The 15,874-nt window shown below is 41.4% G+C and overlaps 1 protein-coding gene across 8 annotated transcripts in view; it reads right to left on the bottom strand.

Moving 5' to 3' along the window:
* Window positions 1–15,874, bottom strand: part of LOC118359050 (palladin-like) — a 128,516-nt gene that overhangs the window by 82,391 nt on the left and 30,251 nt on the right. Inside the window, exon 1 of one of the 8 annotated variants that reach the window (XM_052480319.1) lies at window positions 6,460–6,638. The exons of 6 other annotated variants lie outside the window; for them this stretch is intronic. Coding sequence is in view for 1 of the 2 variants with exons in the window: in XM_052480318.1 (XP_052336278.1) it covers window positions 5,837–5,886 (50 nt within the window). In the remaining variant the exon portion in view is untranslated. Of the gene's footprint in view, window positions 1–5,836; window positions 5,943–6,459; window positions 6,639–15,874 lie in introns of those variants that run through there. One more of the 8 variants, XM_052480318.1, reaches the window with a different exon arrangement.

The following is a 15,874-nucleotide window of genomic DNA, read 5'->3' as shown; positions in this document are numbered from 1 at the left end:
CGCGTGTCCGGTTTGGTCAGCATGTTAGTCATCTCTCCCTCTAATGCTCAATCTCTCCTGTACTTAAAAAAATATATATATTATTTCACCTTTATTTAACCAGGTAGGCTAGTTGAGAACAAGTTCTCATTTGCAACTGCGACCTGGCCAAGATAAAGCATAGCAATTCGACACATACAACAACACAGAGTTACACATGGAATAAACAAAACATAGTCAATAATACAGTAGAACAAAAGAAAACAAAAAGTCTATATACAGTGAGTGCAAATGAGGTAAGATATGGGAGTTAAGACTATAGGCCATGGTGGCGAAGTAATTACAATATAGCAATTAAACACTGGAATGGTAGATGTGCAGAAGATGAATGTGTAAGTAGAGATACTGGGGTGCAAAGGAGCAAGATAAATAAATACTGTATGGGGATGAGGTAGGTAGATAGATGGGCTATGTACAGGTGCAGTGATCTGTGAGCTGCTCTGACAGCTGGTGCTTAAAGCTAGTGAGGGAGATATGAGTCTCCAGCTTCAGAGATTTTTGCAGTTTGTTCCAGTCATTGGCAGCAGAGAACTGGAAGGAAAGATGACCAAAGGAGGAATTGGCTTTGGGGATGACCAGTGAGATATATCTGCTGGAGCGCGTGTTACGAGTGGGTGCTGCTATGTTGACCACTGAGCTGAGATAAGGCAGGGTTTTACCTAACAGAGACTTGTAGATAACCTGTAGCCAGTGGGTTTGGCGACGCGTATGAAGCGAGGGCCAACCAATGAGAGCGTACAGGTCGCAATGGTGGGTAGTGTATGGGGCTTTGGTGACAAAACGGATGGCACTGCGATAGACTGCATCCAGTTTGTTGAGTAGAGTGTTGGAGGCTATTTTATAGATGACATCACCGAATTTGAGGATCGGTAGGATGGTTAGTTTTATGAGGGTATGTTTGGCAGCATCAGTGAAGGATGCTTTGTAGGAAGCCAATTCTAGACTTAATTTTGGATTGGAGATGCTTAATGTGAGTCTGGAAGGAGAGTTTACAGTCTAACCAGACACCTAGGTATTTGCAGTTGTCCACGTATTCTAAGTCAGAGCCGTCCAGAGTAGTGCTGCTGGACAGGCGAGCAGGTGCGGGCAGTGATCGGTTGAATAGCATGCATTAGTTTTCCCTGCGTTTAAGAGCAGTTGGAGGCCATGCAAGGAGAGTTGTATGGCATTGAAGCTCGTCTGGAGGGTTGTTAACACAGTATCCAAAGAGGGGCCAGAAGTATACAGAATGGAGTCGTCTGCGTAGAGGTGTACCAGAGAATCACCAGCAGCAAGAGCAACATCATTGATGTATACAGAGAAGAGAGTCGGCCTGAGAATTGAACCCTGTGGCACCCCCATAGAGACAGCCAGAGGTCCGGACAACAGGCCCTCCGATTTGACACACTGAACTCTATCAGAGAAGTAGTTGGTAAACCAGGCGAGGCAGTCATTTGAGAAACCAAGGCTGTCGAGTCTGCCAATAAGAATGTGGTGATTGACAGAGTCGAAAGCCTTGGCCAGGTCGATGAAAACGGCTGCACAGTAATGTCTCTTATCGATGGCGGTTATGATGTCGTTTAGGACCTTGAGCGTGGCTGAGGTGCACCCATGACCAGCTCTGAAACCAGATTGCATAGCGGAGAAGGTACGGTGGGATTAGAAATGCTTGGTTATCTGTTTGTTAACTTGGCTTTCGAAGACCTTAGAAAGACGGAGTAGATAGATGTAGGTCTGTAGCAGTTTGGGTCTAGAGTTTCACCCCCTTTGAAGAGCGGGATGACTGCGGCAACTTTCCAATCTTTGGGAATCTTGGACGATACGAAAGAGAAGTTGAACAGGCTAGTAATAGGAGTTGCAACAATTTCGGCAGATTATTTTAGAAAGAGTGGGACCAGCTTGTCTTGCCCGGCTGACTTGTAGGGGTCCAGATTTTGCAGCTCTTTCAGAACATCAGCTATCTGGATTTGGGTAAAGGAGAAATGGTGTGGGCTTTGGTGGGTTGCTGTGAAGGGTGCCGGGCAGTTGACTGGGGTAGGGGTAGCCAGGTGGAAAGCATGGCCAGCTGTAGAGAAATGCTTATTGAAATTCTCAATTATAATGGATTTATCGGTGGTGACAGTGTTTCCTAGCCTCAGAGCAGTGGGCAGCTGGGAGGAGGTGCTCTTATTCTCCATGGACTTTACAGTGTCCCAGAACTTTTTTGAGTTAGAGCTACAGGATGCAAATTTCTGTTTGAAAAAGCTAGCCTTATCTTTCCTAACTGCCTGTGTATATTTGTTCATAACTTCCCTGAAAAGTTGCATATCACGGGGGCTATTCGATGCTAATGCAGAACGCCACAGGATGTTTTTGTGCTGGTCAAGGGCAGACAGGTCTGGAGTGAACCAAGGACTATATCTATTCCTTGTTCTACATTTTTTGAATGGGGCATGCTTATTTAAGATGGTGAGGAAGGCACTTTTAAAGAATAGCCAGGCATCATCTACTGACGGGTTGAGGTCTATGTCATTCCAGGATACCCCGGCCAGGTCGATTAGAAAGGCCTGCTCGCAGAAGTGTTTCAGGGAGCGTTCGACAGTGATGAGTGGAGGCCGCTTGACCGCTGACCCATCACGGATGCAGGCAATGAGGCAGTGATCGCTGAGATCTTGATTGAAAACAGCAGAGGTGTATTTGGAGGGTGAGTTAGTTAGGATGACATCTATGAGGGTGCCCGTGTTTACGGATTTGGAGTTGTACCTGACCATTGATAATTTGTGTGAGATTGAGGGCATCAAGCTTGGATTGTAGGATGGCCGGGGTGTTAAGCATGTCCCAGTTTAGGTCACCTAGTAGCACGAGCTCAGAAGATAGATGGGGGGCAATCAATTCACATATGGTATCGAGGACACAGCTGGGGCAGAGGGAGGTCTATAGCAAGCGGCAACAGTGAGAGACTTGTACTGTACTGACCACAGGAATCAAGCAAAGTGCAACTGGACTGAAGCAGCACTTAAGTCTTTATTGATCATTACAAACTGCACCATAAAGTTGAAATAAAATGGTTCTCCAGTGAATTTTTGTCCCAATTTGTTTTTTATATATAAAAAGTATTCAATAATGCCCTTGGGAGAGTTTCAAAGACAAGCAGAGACCACAGTCTGTACAAGTACAAGCTCTAGAGCCAGATAGTTTTTTGTGTCAGTGTCATGCAAACTCTCCAAACACACAAATACATCCACACTCCCAGACATAAGGAAACTCTTTCACTAATGCACACACACCAAATGAGGAGCAGTATCAATCTCCTCACTTAACCCATAAATGGTCACCCGACCGTGAAATGTCATGCAAACTCTAGGTCTCTTGGGAGGTTTGGAGAACTTGTGCAGACATCTCTGTGAATCGATCTAAAAGCACGATGACACATGAAGGCTTTGGAAGATTGTGTACGCATAAGGCCGGGTCTCATCACTTTATGGGTAAATAATCTCTCCCTATTGCAGCTCCCTACGCACCCAACAACATAACGCACTTATTTCATCAATTCATTTCTTGGCAAATGACACAGGCATCATTATTCCATATGGATATACTCAGAATCATAATAAATTAATCTGAAAACGGATTCGAAAAAAAGGGCAAATGGTTTACAGACTAATCTTGACCATATGTGTATGATCTGGGCACGGCACTGGCAGAAGTGCTGACAGCAGCACAGAAAACCCTGTTTAAGATCCTATTTCTCTGTCTGCTTTCTCTCTCTGGGGGAGGAATAATGTCACCAGGAAATATGGAAAGTCTTCGTTGGCATCAGATATTGTGAAGCTCGGGTTAGATGAGGCCATCTGACGAATCAATGTTTATGTTCATGCCACAGTCCCTCCAGGTGTGTGTGTGTTTGTGTGTGTGCGTGTGTGTGTGTGCGTGTGTGTGTGTGTGTGTGTGTGCACGTGTGTGTTGGATGATTTTGGCTGTACACAAACCCATCTAACTAAATTTGTGGAAAGTGCAATTTGATGCTTGAGTAGCCATTTATATCAGGCAGGGTTAGGGGTAATGGACCAGGGTTCAGGTTGACTATTCTGAACAGAGGACAGTTGGAGTAGAGAGAGAGCGAAGCTCCACGGAGACAGTGAAAGATGCATGTGCAGCAGTTGAGCTGTAAGTGATTAATATTTATGCACACACACACACACACACACACGAATGCACACACGCACACAAACTCACATACACACACAACCCCCCCCACATACACACATTCACACACACACAGACACACACCAACACACTATCACAGCTTATTATGAAATAGACACAAAATACATATAGTTGAAATTCTTGACTTTCATGGTTTTCATGGTTTTCTTCACAACACATTTTGTGTGTATTTCACAATTGTCATTGTTCATAATGCATTTGTGTACATTACACAAATTCCAATTAGTTGTTTCTAACGTTAGCGAGGTGGTTAATGTTAGCTAATGTAGCTAGGTAGCTAACGTTAGCTAGGCTAGGGGTTAGGGGTTAAGGCTAGGTTTAGGGGTTAGGTAACATGCTAGCTAAGGACTTTAAGGGGGCAAGGTTAGGGTTAGCTAACATGCTAGCTAAGTAGTTAAAAGTAGTTAAAAGGTAGTAAGTAGTTGCAAAGTTGCTAATTAGCTAAAGTTGTCCATGATGTGATTTGAACACGCAATGTTTGGGTTGCTAGACGGTCGCATTATACACCCACCCATCCTCCCTCCTATCGTTTCTGTCTTAAGTAACCTACTGTCTTTATCTGTAATTGAAATGCACTGTAGGGAAGAGTGGGATACGTTTATCCATTTTTACATTCAGCATCACTCCGTCAAGGGAAATATAGTATTCTTTCTAACAAATATATATATATACATACATATATTTCAGGACGTTGTGTATCCCTGGACATAATCAGAAATCATGTAAACATTACAGTTCTGAAAACATAGCTTGTCCAAAAAAGTTACCTACATGTAGTAAGTTGAGCCGCCTACAAATGTCTGTACTGAATTAAATATTACCACTACCTTTTTAAAACCATATCTATTTTTATTTCCCAAACACAATTCATAACAATCACGACCACTTTTTTTTATTTTAATCATTTTAAGCATCTTTTAACAAAGGATTAACACCTAACAAACACTTTGTACTTTTGACATAGACCAGGCTGTTGTTACCTCACATCCCAACGATATTCGCTTGCATTACGCCTGAGAAGAAAACATTTGAATTTGCTCAACTTGCCTTTGGATCAACTATTGGCTTAACTTACCCCATGGCCATTGGCTTAACTCACCCCATGACCACTGTCTCAACTTACCCCATGGAAAACATTTAGACTATATTAGCCCACACAGCTACAAGGATGCACTTTCATGCTAGATTTAGAACCTCATATTAAAGCTTATAATGACCCCAACTGATGTATAGAACAATCTTAAAATTATCTACTTTGGTTTAGATACAAGCTTCATGAAACCTCTAACAGAAAAAATTCATTTGACTTTAGTGAAAATCAGTTTTTTTGGACGTGACTTGCTTACCACTTTGTTTCATGTAGTTCCTTCATTCACAGACTCCATGAAATGATGACCTCTTCCTAAATATTTGGTCAGATAATACATTTTGTGTATGTTTTCTTAGAAACACAGATGGCTCAACTTACCCCTTTGGCTCAACTTACCCCACATTCCTCTATACAATATTGTGTACTGCATACAAAAAAAAAATCCAATAAGCAATTCTCGTCTATTTCACAATAATCTGTGATACTGGGTTGCACACGCACACACACACACGTTATCCTTACCCTACAGAGTAAAGTTCCACCGTACATATTTCATGGGTGTCTGTTATCATATTAAATAAGTGCAAGACGAATCAATAAATATTTACAGTAGATATCAGCCATGCTCAAATCAGCTTTCCCAAATAAACTACGACATCAAAATAAGATGACACAGTCCAATGGAAAAACACGGACTATCGAGAGCCTCACAAGGGTAGGAAAACAGTGTGAGAGGCAAGGGGTACCCTGAGGTGATGAAATACAAACAGGCTTAGCTTTTTTTGTTAATGAATGACCCAACACTGAACAAAATCATGTTCAGCATCAAAACCCCAGTAAAACCTTCCATCAAATACCACAAATGTACAGCATGTAACCAAATACTTCATTATAATTTCTCCACCAAAACCACTACTCTACTTGATATGACTAATAATGTCTTGCCCTGAAATATTCTGAGAAATTCATTAATTCCAGACCCAAATTAATTGCCAATATTTGTATAACAACCACACAAGCAGATGAGTTGATAAAATATGACAGAGTCACCAAACAATGACATGAACAAGTAAGTCAACTTAAAACTAAGAAACTAAAGTAGGCTACATTAACAACAACAGGGTTCAAAGTTCAGAGTTTCTTACCTGTGCTGATGTGCTGCCAAAGTTATTGAATATAAGAATGATGTCACCTATAATTTCCTTTATCTTAAAGTGAAGTAATTGAAGATTTAAATAAAGTCACAACCTCTGAGACATTGACTATCACTAAGCCACTGTCAAAAACACTGACACACACCCACACACACACACACACACACTTTGCCACTGAGTAACACTGAAACACACACAGAGGGCACAGAGAGAGCAAAGTGGGAGGGAGTAGCGGAAAGTGGAGAGAGACAGAAGGAGAGAGAGAGACAGTCCAATTTTTAAAAACAACCAAGATTGTTGTGAGTCGGACTCTGATCTCTTGGCATGACTTCAGTTGAACTCTCCTTCAATCTCTGTGTCTCATGTGTTCCCCCCACTTGCTGTCAGTATCAGTAAATAACACATCGATCCCATTTTGGAGTCCACTGTGGCTGGACCAGGAACCCATGGAGGAAGGGGGAAAGAGAGGTGCTGACATCCTGTCCAGAGTCCCCTAGGCTAAGACACACTGGGGGTTAAACCCCCCAACTCTACTCCATCCCAATTACTCTGTCTGGGTCAATAACAATGAAACGCAAGAGACTAAATAAGGATGGTCCTGGTACTGTACTGTACATCCTGATAGAAATCATATCCAGGTGGGGTGAAACATCACTGGCAGTAGTATTTGTATGTTTCAGATGCCATTCTGCTTGTGGGGCCAAATGTTTTCCTAACAGCTTCATTGTCACGTTTTTTTCCCCATACTGAAACAAAGCTGTGCTATGCAGTCTGTATTCTGTCAGTTTAGCAGGCTGGGTCACAGTCTACTGGTCATCTTAAAGTCTAACAATACCCCTCAGTTCTGGGTCTGACATAGAGCCAGATGACTTGAAGGGAAATAAAGGCATTAGGGGCTTAATTCTGTGTGTGGTATAATGATGAGAAATTTAAAATAACAGTGCTTTGTGACATCAGACATTTTATCTTGCATGCCAAATTGAAATAGGCCACTTTGGCCTGGTCTAAAATAGCTTAGTTAGGACGGTATGGAAATAGATCCACTTAGAGTGGGCAGCACCTGGTCAGTATGGGACAGATGGCTGTAAACCTTGCCTGATCATGCTCTGCAAAAAGAGCATACACTGCCCTAAGACTGTCTGCAGACCTCACACACCAAACGCTTACTGTACAGTTTACATACAGTAGAGCTAGAAATGTGAATAAAGTGATTGACGTTTCTCTAGTGCACTGGGGCAAGGCCTGACACAGGGGCTAGCATTAAATGAAGCATGAAAGGGTGTAGTTTTTCACTCAGTGAAATGCTCAGTATGGGGTTCAGGTTTTGGGGTTTATAACATTGGGTGAACTGCCCAGTGATATTTTGGTCTGTGTGTGTCAGTGGAGACTCTGCCACTGGGAAGCAGCAGCAGATGGAATTATTTGTGGTAGTTGTTGCTAGGAGGGGTTCATACCAGAGACAGTGTGTGTGTGTGTGTGTGTGTGTGTGTGTGTGTGTGTGTGTGTGTGTGTGTGTGTGTGTGTGTGTGTGTGTGTGTGTGTGTGTGTGTGTGTGTGTGTGTGTGCGCACAGGCCGACGAAGATGAAGATGAATACACAAACCGATGATGGGCTGGGTCATGCTGCTCTCTCACAGTTTGTTAATTCTAGCTACCCAATAAAAGGGGTTGGTTTCATAGCCATTCCATTGGAGCTACACTACTGTGAAAAAGACATGAAAAGAACTATGTGTGTATCCTCCGGCTTAAGTAACCATAAAACACAGGTTAATGAGACGATGAGTTTTACTGATTCAAGATGTTCACATTACTAATACCAGGCTGGCCCACAGTAGGTTAACTTCAGGCCTGCTGTTGCTGAGTGCTCTCTGGTCTGTATAAAAGCTCGCCTGCCCCCTCTGTATCCATTAGGGCTATAACACAGTGTTCAGGGAGGCTTGGTTCAGGAAGAGAGATAGTTTGGATCTGGAAGAGACGGTTCTGGCTGAGAGCTCCAAGATGTTAGCCAACTGACAGAGCATGAAGGGCCTCCTCCCTATTAGCTCTCATTTCCATATGGAGCACACACACTTACAGTACAGTATCCACACTGTCCAACCCAAGTATTATAACATTACACACCCACTTAATATGGAAACTCCCATTAACCACATACATTCGTGCTTACAAGTACGCAAAACCCACTTACGACTATTTCACTGTTTAAAAAGGGCCATGTCAAGGTCACATGACATCATACAAAAATGGGTACAGTACATGTCAACATTTCCATGACAACCTTCACATTCCCAAAGCAAAATAAGAATAGGACCACTCATGAAGTTCACTTGGATAGGAGCATAAATTACAACATGAAAAACAACCAAACAGACATCTATGAGAACTCGTTTAAACATTTTCAAACCTCTAAACTCTTGAGTTCAACATGGAGAGGAAAAGATGCCGGGTTTTCCGCTGAGGGGAAACAAACAACGAGTTGTCTTAAAAATGCTGGAAATCAGCATTTCAAATGGAGAGAGATTGATAAAACATCCTTTCTGTATGTTTTCATCTGCCAGGCCAGAGAGGGATAAGAGAGAGGGACAGTTCATAACAGGCTTTCAGACCATGAGATAGACTTCATCTTAAATACGGTTTCTGCAATAGCAGCAACATCATTTCCAACCTGGTCTCAGGGCATTTTGTATTATTCTGTAAGTAAATCCAAGGACATCCGTTTAGTATGATGTTTATTAATGTTTATTTATTAATTTGTGGATGTCCATCACCCATTTTGTATGACGTGATGAATTACAATTTGTATTATATGTTACTAATTGGCAAAACGTACAATGCAAAAAAGTGTTTTTTCCCTTTCTGATTTTCTCCATTTTTGCATATTTGGACATTAAATGTTAGCAGACCTTCAACCAAAACCTAAAATTAGATAAAGGGAACATGAGTTTACAAATAACAACAAAAAAGTAGGTAGCACAACCAGTTATTGAGTGTAAGGGGGAAATTACTTTTTCACACAGGGGCATTGGGTGTTGCATAACTTTGTTTATGAAATACATGAAATAAGTGTGTAATTGTTGTGTTATTTCTTCACTCAGGTTCCTTTCACCAAATATGTCGTTGAAGATCTAACATTCAGTATAAAAAATATTCAAAAATCAGTTTGGGGACCTATACTTTTTCCCAGCATTGTATGTTATGAATTTGCAAAATGTATGATATGAATAATAGCTAGGTGGCTAACATTAGCTAGCTGGCTAACGTTAGCTAGGCTAGGAGTTGGGTTGGGTGGGGTGGATGCCCACCCATCCACCCCAGCCAACCCAACCAGCCACCCTACTTATCGTTTTTGCCTGTCTTATGTAACCATACCAAATGTAACATATCATTTACTATGTTACATCTAGTCTATGAGACCAGGCTGTAACCTCTGCTGAAATATGTACATGGACCACAGCAACAAAGAGTATTCTAAGCATCCACAGCTGATCCATGACCAGGTCACATGCTTTAGAACTATCCATAGACCAATGACTGTGACCCCTGACCTTTGTCTGCTGTTATTCCTTTCAATGTCTTTTCCTCCAACCCTATAAGATTTTTCCGGCTCAATGAAACATCTCATTTGACTACTGCCTGTTAGAGAAGAGTGGGGTAGTCTTTTGACAAGGAGGAAGTCACAGACACTTAGGGCCATCTGAAGCCAATGACAGCAAAAACCTCTTTGGCTATGCTAGATTAAGTGATATGACATGCTATTCTATAAAATAATTTCTCTGTAATTAATATTACCTGATTGAGCTAATCATGTAAATGTAATTAACTAGAGAGTCGGGGCACCACAAAATAATGTTATCTTCCGAACTCTAGGTCTTAAAGACCTAGTAATATTTTACATCAATAGCAGTCAATATTAATTCAGTCTCATCTGAAAGTTGTAAATTCTTGGTTATCTTCACGAACCCTGGCACACAAGTTGAATCAGCAATACAAAATTGGGTTTAATTATGTCACGTTCTGACCTTAGTTCTTTTGTTATGTCTTTGTTTTAGTATGGTTGGGGTGGGTGATTATATTTTCTGTTTTGTGTCTGTACCAGACAGAACTGTTTCGGTTTCATTTCGTTCTCGTTGTTGTTTTATTCTTTAGTGTTCTAAGTTATAATAAATATCATAAACGTTAACCATGCTGCGCATTGGTCCTCAGATCCTTCCTACTACTCCTCCTCGTCGGACAACCATTACAAATGATTTATTTACTAAATACCTAACTAATCACACAGAATCACACAGAATTACACATACACACATAATTACATACATACACATGATTACAAATTATGTCATAAAGGAAAACGTCCCTGGCAGGCGGAATAGATATGACAGCTTGTTACACAAAAGAAAAGGGGCTGGGTTTGAGTGAAAGAGTGGAAAGACTGAGGAACAAAGAGCGAAGCTGTGCTATAGTAAATACAGTATCTTTTGCATTCTAAATTACCGCCCATTTGGAAAAGGAAAATGCAATAAATATTTACTCTGAGCTGCGCTTCAGTAGGTTGGTGGTAGATAGAAGACCGTGTTGCCAAACCGTCCTTTGAAGAATGTCTCTGGTGGTCAATTGGATCCGTTGTAGTAACGTCATTGTGTGATAGATGGGATACTCTGTCTATTCCTTCCTAACCCTCGTTTGCAGCTGCTGTTGCTAACTCAACGGCTAGGAGGTATCACTTCTGTAGTGAATAAGAGTTCAAAGTTCATACCATTCCCAACCAAAGCTTACGCTGATGTTGGCTTCGTTCTGTAGTTATTATCTGAACCATTCTGACATTGGACCGTCGTCCTCACATCCTCGGAACAGGAGGTTATATTGTCGTCAAGGCTCTATATCGTGGAGCGAGAAGGTTGTGTTTGAAAAGTTTTATAACCCATGACTCTTCACAGGGGCGGGCCACTGACTGAGCAGAGCCCTAAACTTATGAAAACCCAATTCTCACATTTTAGAAGCTAAAATCACATTTCATCCCATCACGAATAATTTCATATTCAAACATTTAAATTGAACAACAATTCCATGTGAATCCGATAACTCTTGATTTTCCACTGTAGAGTTTAAGTCATCTTATCATTGATGAGAATGTCTCAGATGATAACCGAACTGACATCATATTCATTAAGTACCACCGCATATGTTCAATTGGTCGGATTACCACAATATAGTTCATTTCCCCCACACCTTCTGATGTTCCCAGAATCTCTATGTTAACCAAGGGGTTTGCAAATGTAACATCAGTAGGGTAGAGAGGAAAAAGGGGGGAAGAGGTATTTATGACTGTCATAAACCTACCCCCCCACCCCCAGGCCAACGTCATGACAACACAAACACAAACGCACGCACACACACATCTGCACCCATAGCCCAACCTTCTCTGCTTCGTTATAGTGGTGGCGTATAGTTTTTGATAGATCACCTCTGGAAGGACATACAGGAATCCAGGAGAACGGGGACAAAGACCATTCAGTCACAGGTTTAAAACACCCAGTAATTGGAGCAATAATGGTGAGCATGTCAGGCGAACTTCAGCACTATATGGAGACACTTAAACCCCAAATCCCTGGCAGAAAGACAGCATACCTAAATGGGCTTCAGCCCAGCTTGAACAAAAAAGGAAATAAGGTGCTTGACTGACGGACTTAAAAAATCCCAAAAAGCTTTCCTTATCCCACTTGAACAGGTGACTATCCAGGAAAATAAAGAAAAATGAGGACTGAGTGTCTGCTTTGATCCTTTGCCTCAGCATGATCAGCCTACAGTGTTCTCTCTCTCTCATGTGCCCTTTTTCTCTCTACAAAGAATAAGTCCTTCAACAAAAGACTGTCTCTGGAAACAGGCAGCATTTTTTATTTTATTTAACCTTTATTTAAAGGCCCAGAGCAATAAAAAACGTGATATCCCTGTGTTTTAAATATACAGTTGAAGTCGGAAGTTTACATACACCTTAGCCAAATACAATTAAACTCAGTTTTTCACAATTCTTGACATTTAGTCAAATTCCCTGTCTTACGTCAGTTAGGATCACCACTTTATTTTAAGAATGTGAAATGTCAGAATAATAGTAGAGAGAATTATTAATTTCATCTTTTATTTCTCTCATCACATTCCCAGTGAGTCAGAAGTTTACATACACTCAATTAGTATTTGTTTAACTTGGGTCAAACTTTTAGGGTAGCCTTCCACAATCTTCCCACAATAAGTTGGGTGAAATTTGGCCTATTCCTCCCGACAGAACTGTAACTGAGTCAGGTTTGTAGGCCTCCTTGCTCGCACACGCTTTTTCAACTTCTGCCCACAAATCTTCCATAGGATTGAGGTCAGGGCTTTGTGATGGCCACTCCAATACCTTGACTTTGTTGTCCTTAAGCCATTTTGCCACAACTTTGGAAGCATGCCTGGGGTCATTGTCCATTTAGAAGATCAATTTGCAACCAAGCTTTGTCCTGAGATGTTGCTTCAATATGTCCACATAATGTTCCTCCCTCATGATGCCATCTATTTTGTGAAGTGCACCAGTCCCTCCTGCAGCAAAGCACCCCCACAACATGATGCTGCCACCCCCATGCTTCACATTGGGATGGTGTTCTTCGGCTTGCAAGTCTCCCTCTTTTTCCTCCAAACATAAAGATGGTCATTACGGTCAAACAGTTCTATTTTTGTTTCATCAGACCAGAGGACATTTCTCCAAAAAGTACAATCTTTGTCCCTATGTGCAGTTGCAAAACGTAGTCTGGCTTTTTAATGGCAGTTTTAGAGAAGTGGCTTCTTCCTTGCTGAGCGGCCTTTCAGGTTATGTCGATATAGGACTTGTTTTAATGTGGATATAGATACTTTTCTACCTGTTTCCTCCAGCATCTTCACAAGGTCCTTTGCTGTTGTTCTGGGATTGATTTGCACTTTTCACACCAAAGTACATTCATCTCTAGGAGACAGAACGCGTCTCCTTCCTGAGCAGTATGACGGCTGCGTGGTCCCCATGGTGTTTATGCTTGCGTACTATTGTTTGTTCAGGTGAATGTGGTACCTTCAGTTGTTTGGAAATTGCTCCCAAGGATGAACCAGACTTGTGGAGGTCTAAAAAAAAAATTCTGAGGTCTTGGCTGATTTCTTTTGATTTTCCCATGATGTCAAGTAAAGAGGCACCGAGTTTGAAGGTAGGCCTTGAAATACATCCACAGATACACCTCCAATTGGCTCAAATGATGTCAATTAGCCTATCAGAAGCTTCTAAAGCCATGACATGATTTTCTATAATTTTCCAAGCTGTTTAAAGGCACAGTCAACTTAGTGTATGTAAACTTCTGACCCACTGGAATTGTGATACAGTGAATTATAAATTAAATAATCCGTCTGTAATCAATTGTTGGAAAAATTACTTGTGTCATGCACAAAGTAGCTGTCCTAACCGACTTGCCAAAACTATAGTTTGTTAACTTTAACTTAAATTTAAGAAATTTGTGGAGTGGTTGAAAAACAAGCTTTAATGACTCCAACTTAAGTGTATGTAAACTTCCGACTTCAACAGTATATATTTTTCCACATCATGAGGTTGGAATAATAATGTGAAATTGTGAAAATTATGATAATGCCCTTTTAGTGTAAGAGCTGTTTGAAGACTTTTTTGCAAGTTTTGGTGGGATGGAGTTTTGGCCTCTCACCTCGTGACATCACCAGGCGACATTGGTGGCCCGTCCATTAGGGTGTTAGGGGCAGTACCCCACTTATGATTGGTAAAACATTTGACTGTTTCAAGATATATTATATTGTTCAAACAAGCTCTTGTTCAGTTACCTACTGCCCTGCCATTAGCAGCTCCGGGCATTCGGCCTGCAGTCCAGCCAACCCTTGGATTGCATTGCTATTGGGATTACAGGATTTCATCACATGATTTTCACCGCACAAAGTAAATGGACCGCCCAGGGGCCTTGAAATGAACGCCCACACCTTCTGGGTCTGCTCTATCAGGTACTGAAGAGGAAATTGCCATGAACTTGTAAATAAATAATCATGACAGTCATTGGGAGCCTGGGACCTGAACCAGACATCCACATAGGGCTGGACAAGATATAAAATGAATTACATTTTTATGAGCGTTTGTTCTCATGTTGTCTTTTTTTGGTTTTGTCTCTGCACCTTCCCATTTACACACACACACACACACACACACACACACACACACACACACACACACACACACACACACACACACACACACACACACACACACACACACACACACACACACACACACACACACACACACACGCACACACACAAAGCTCCTCCTCCTGCCACTCACAGGAACAAAGATGAAAGACCAATTCTTCCTTTGACAACAAGCAGTTTCAACTCACTATTTGCATTTGAGGTTCGGTCCAACAGAGTCGGTCATACGGACACTGAAATACATTGAGACATTATTTTACTGTACTAGGAGACAACATAACCTCTCTAAATAAACCCTTTTTATGTTTCCTCTTCAAACTGAAGAGAATACCCTACTATACTGGGAGTATCAATGAACATTGATTCTGGAAAATGAATGCTCAGATTCTGTTGTGTGCGGCATTGTGGTACCACTAGCAGTATTTTAGCCACAGACTGTTATACTAGCTGTCTAGACTGTGTTTAATCAAATAAAAAACTATTATATAAGGAATTGGCAACTCGTTCTCATTCTGAGAAATAAGGTAGGCCACTTGATTTCATCATCTGAACAAAGTGGACAGGCCAACATGCTGTTCAGACAGTTGGAGACGGACAGAAGGGTGTGTTCATAACAATTAATCTGTTCTACCCTTGTTAGCTAGCAAGTAGATCCAAGTTGGCTAAACTTCAAAAATAAAGATTACCTGCCTACTTCCTCACTAGCTCGTGGGCTTGTGCTTAAGAGATTGTTCATGAGACCGGGGTTAAGTTTCTATAAAGACAGCTACAAGAAGTTAGTCATTATTAGTGAATGTACATTATGCATGGTTCTGGTTAAGTTTGTTAAACAAAAGGGCATTTTCATAGACAGACTTGAAAGCCAGATCAGCTTCTATATTTCACAAGGCCTGAATTCATTAGATTATTGCTAACTGTTTCAAATGCAGTGTGTTTCTTCTGCTGTTAGATGTTTGCTAGTGGACACTATTGTAGCTACCGGCCAGCTAGCATACCGGTAGCTAGCTTGCACGCACGCCAATCAAGTCTAACTAAAGTTACTAGCGAGCTCATCATGCTTGTGACATTATGCTAGCTAGCTATCCCCTGTTAGAGCATTTGATTTTAGGCGTCACGATTACATTTTTATTTATTTAACTAGGCAAGTCAGTTAAGAACAAATTCTTATTTACAATGACGGCCTGCCCCGGGCC

Source organism: Oncorhynchus keta, chromosome 26 (assembly GCF_023373465.1).
Source record: "Oncorhynchus keta strain PuntledgeMale-10-30-2019 chromosome 26, Oket_V2, whole genome shotgun sequence".
Taxonomy (NCBI): Eukaryota; Metazoa; Chordata; class Actinopteri; order Salmoniformes; family Salmonidae; genus Oncorhynchus; species Oncorhynchus keta.
This window is presented reverse-complemented; position numbering and strand designations above follow the sequence as displayed.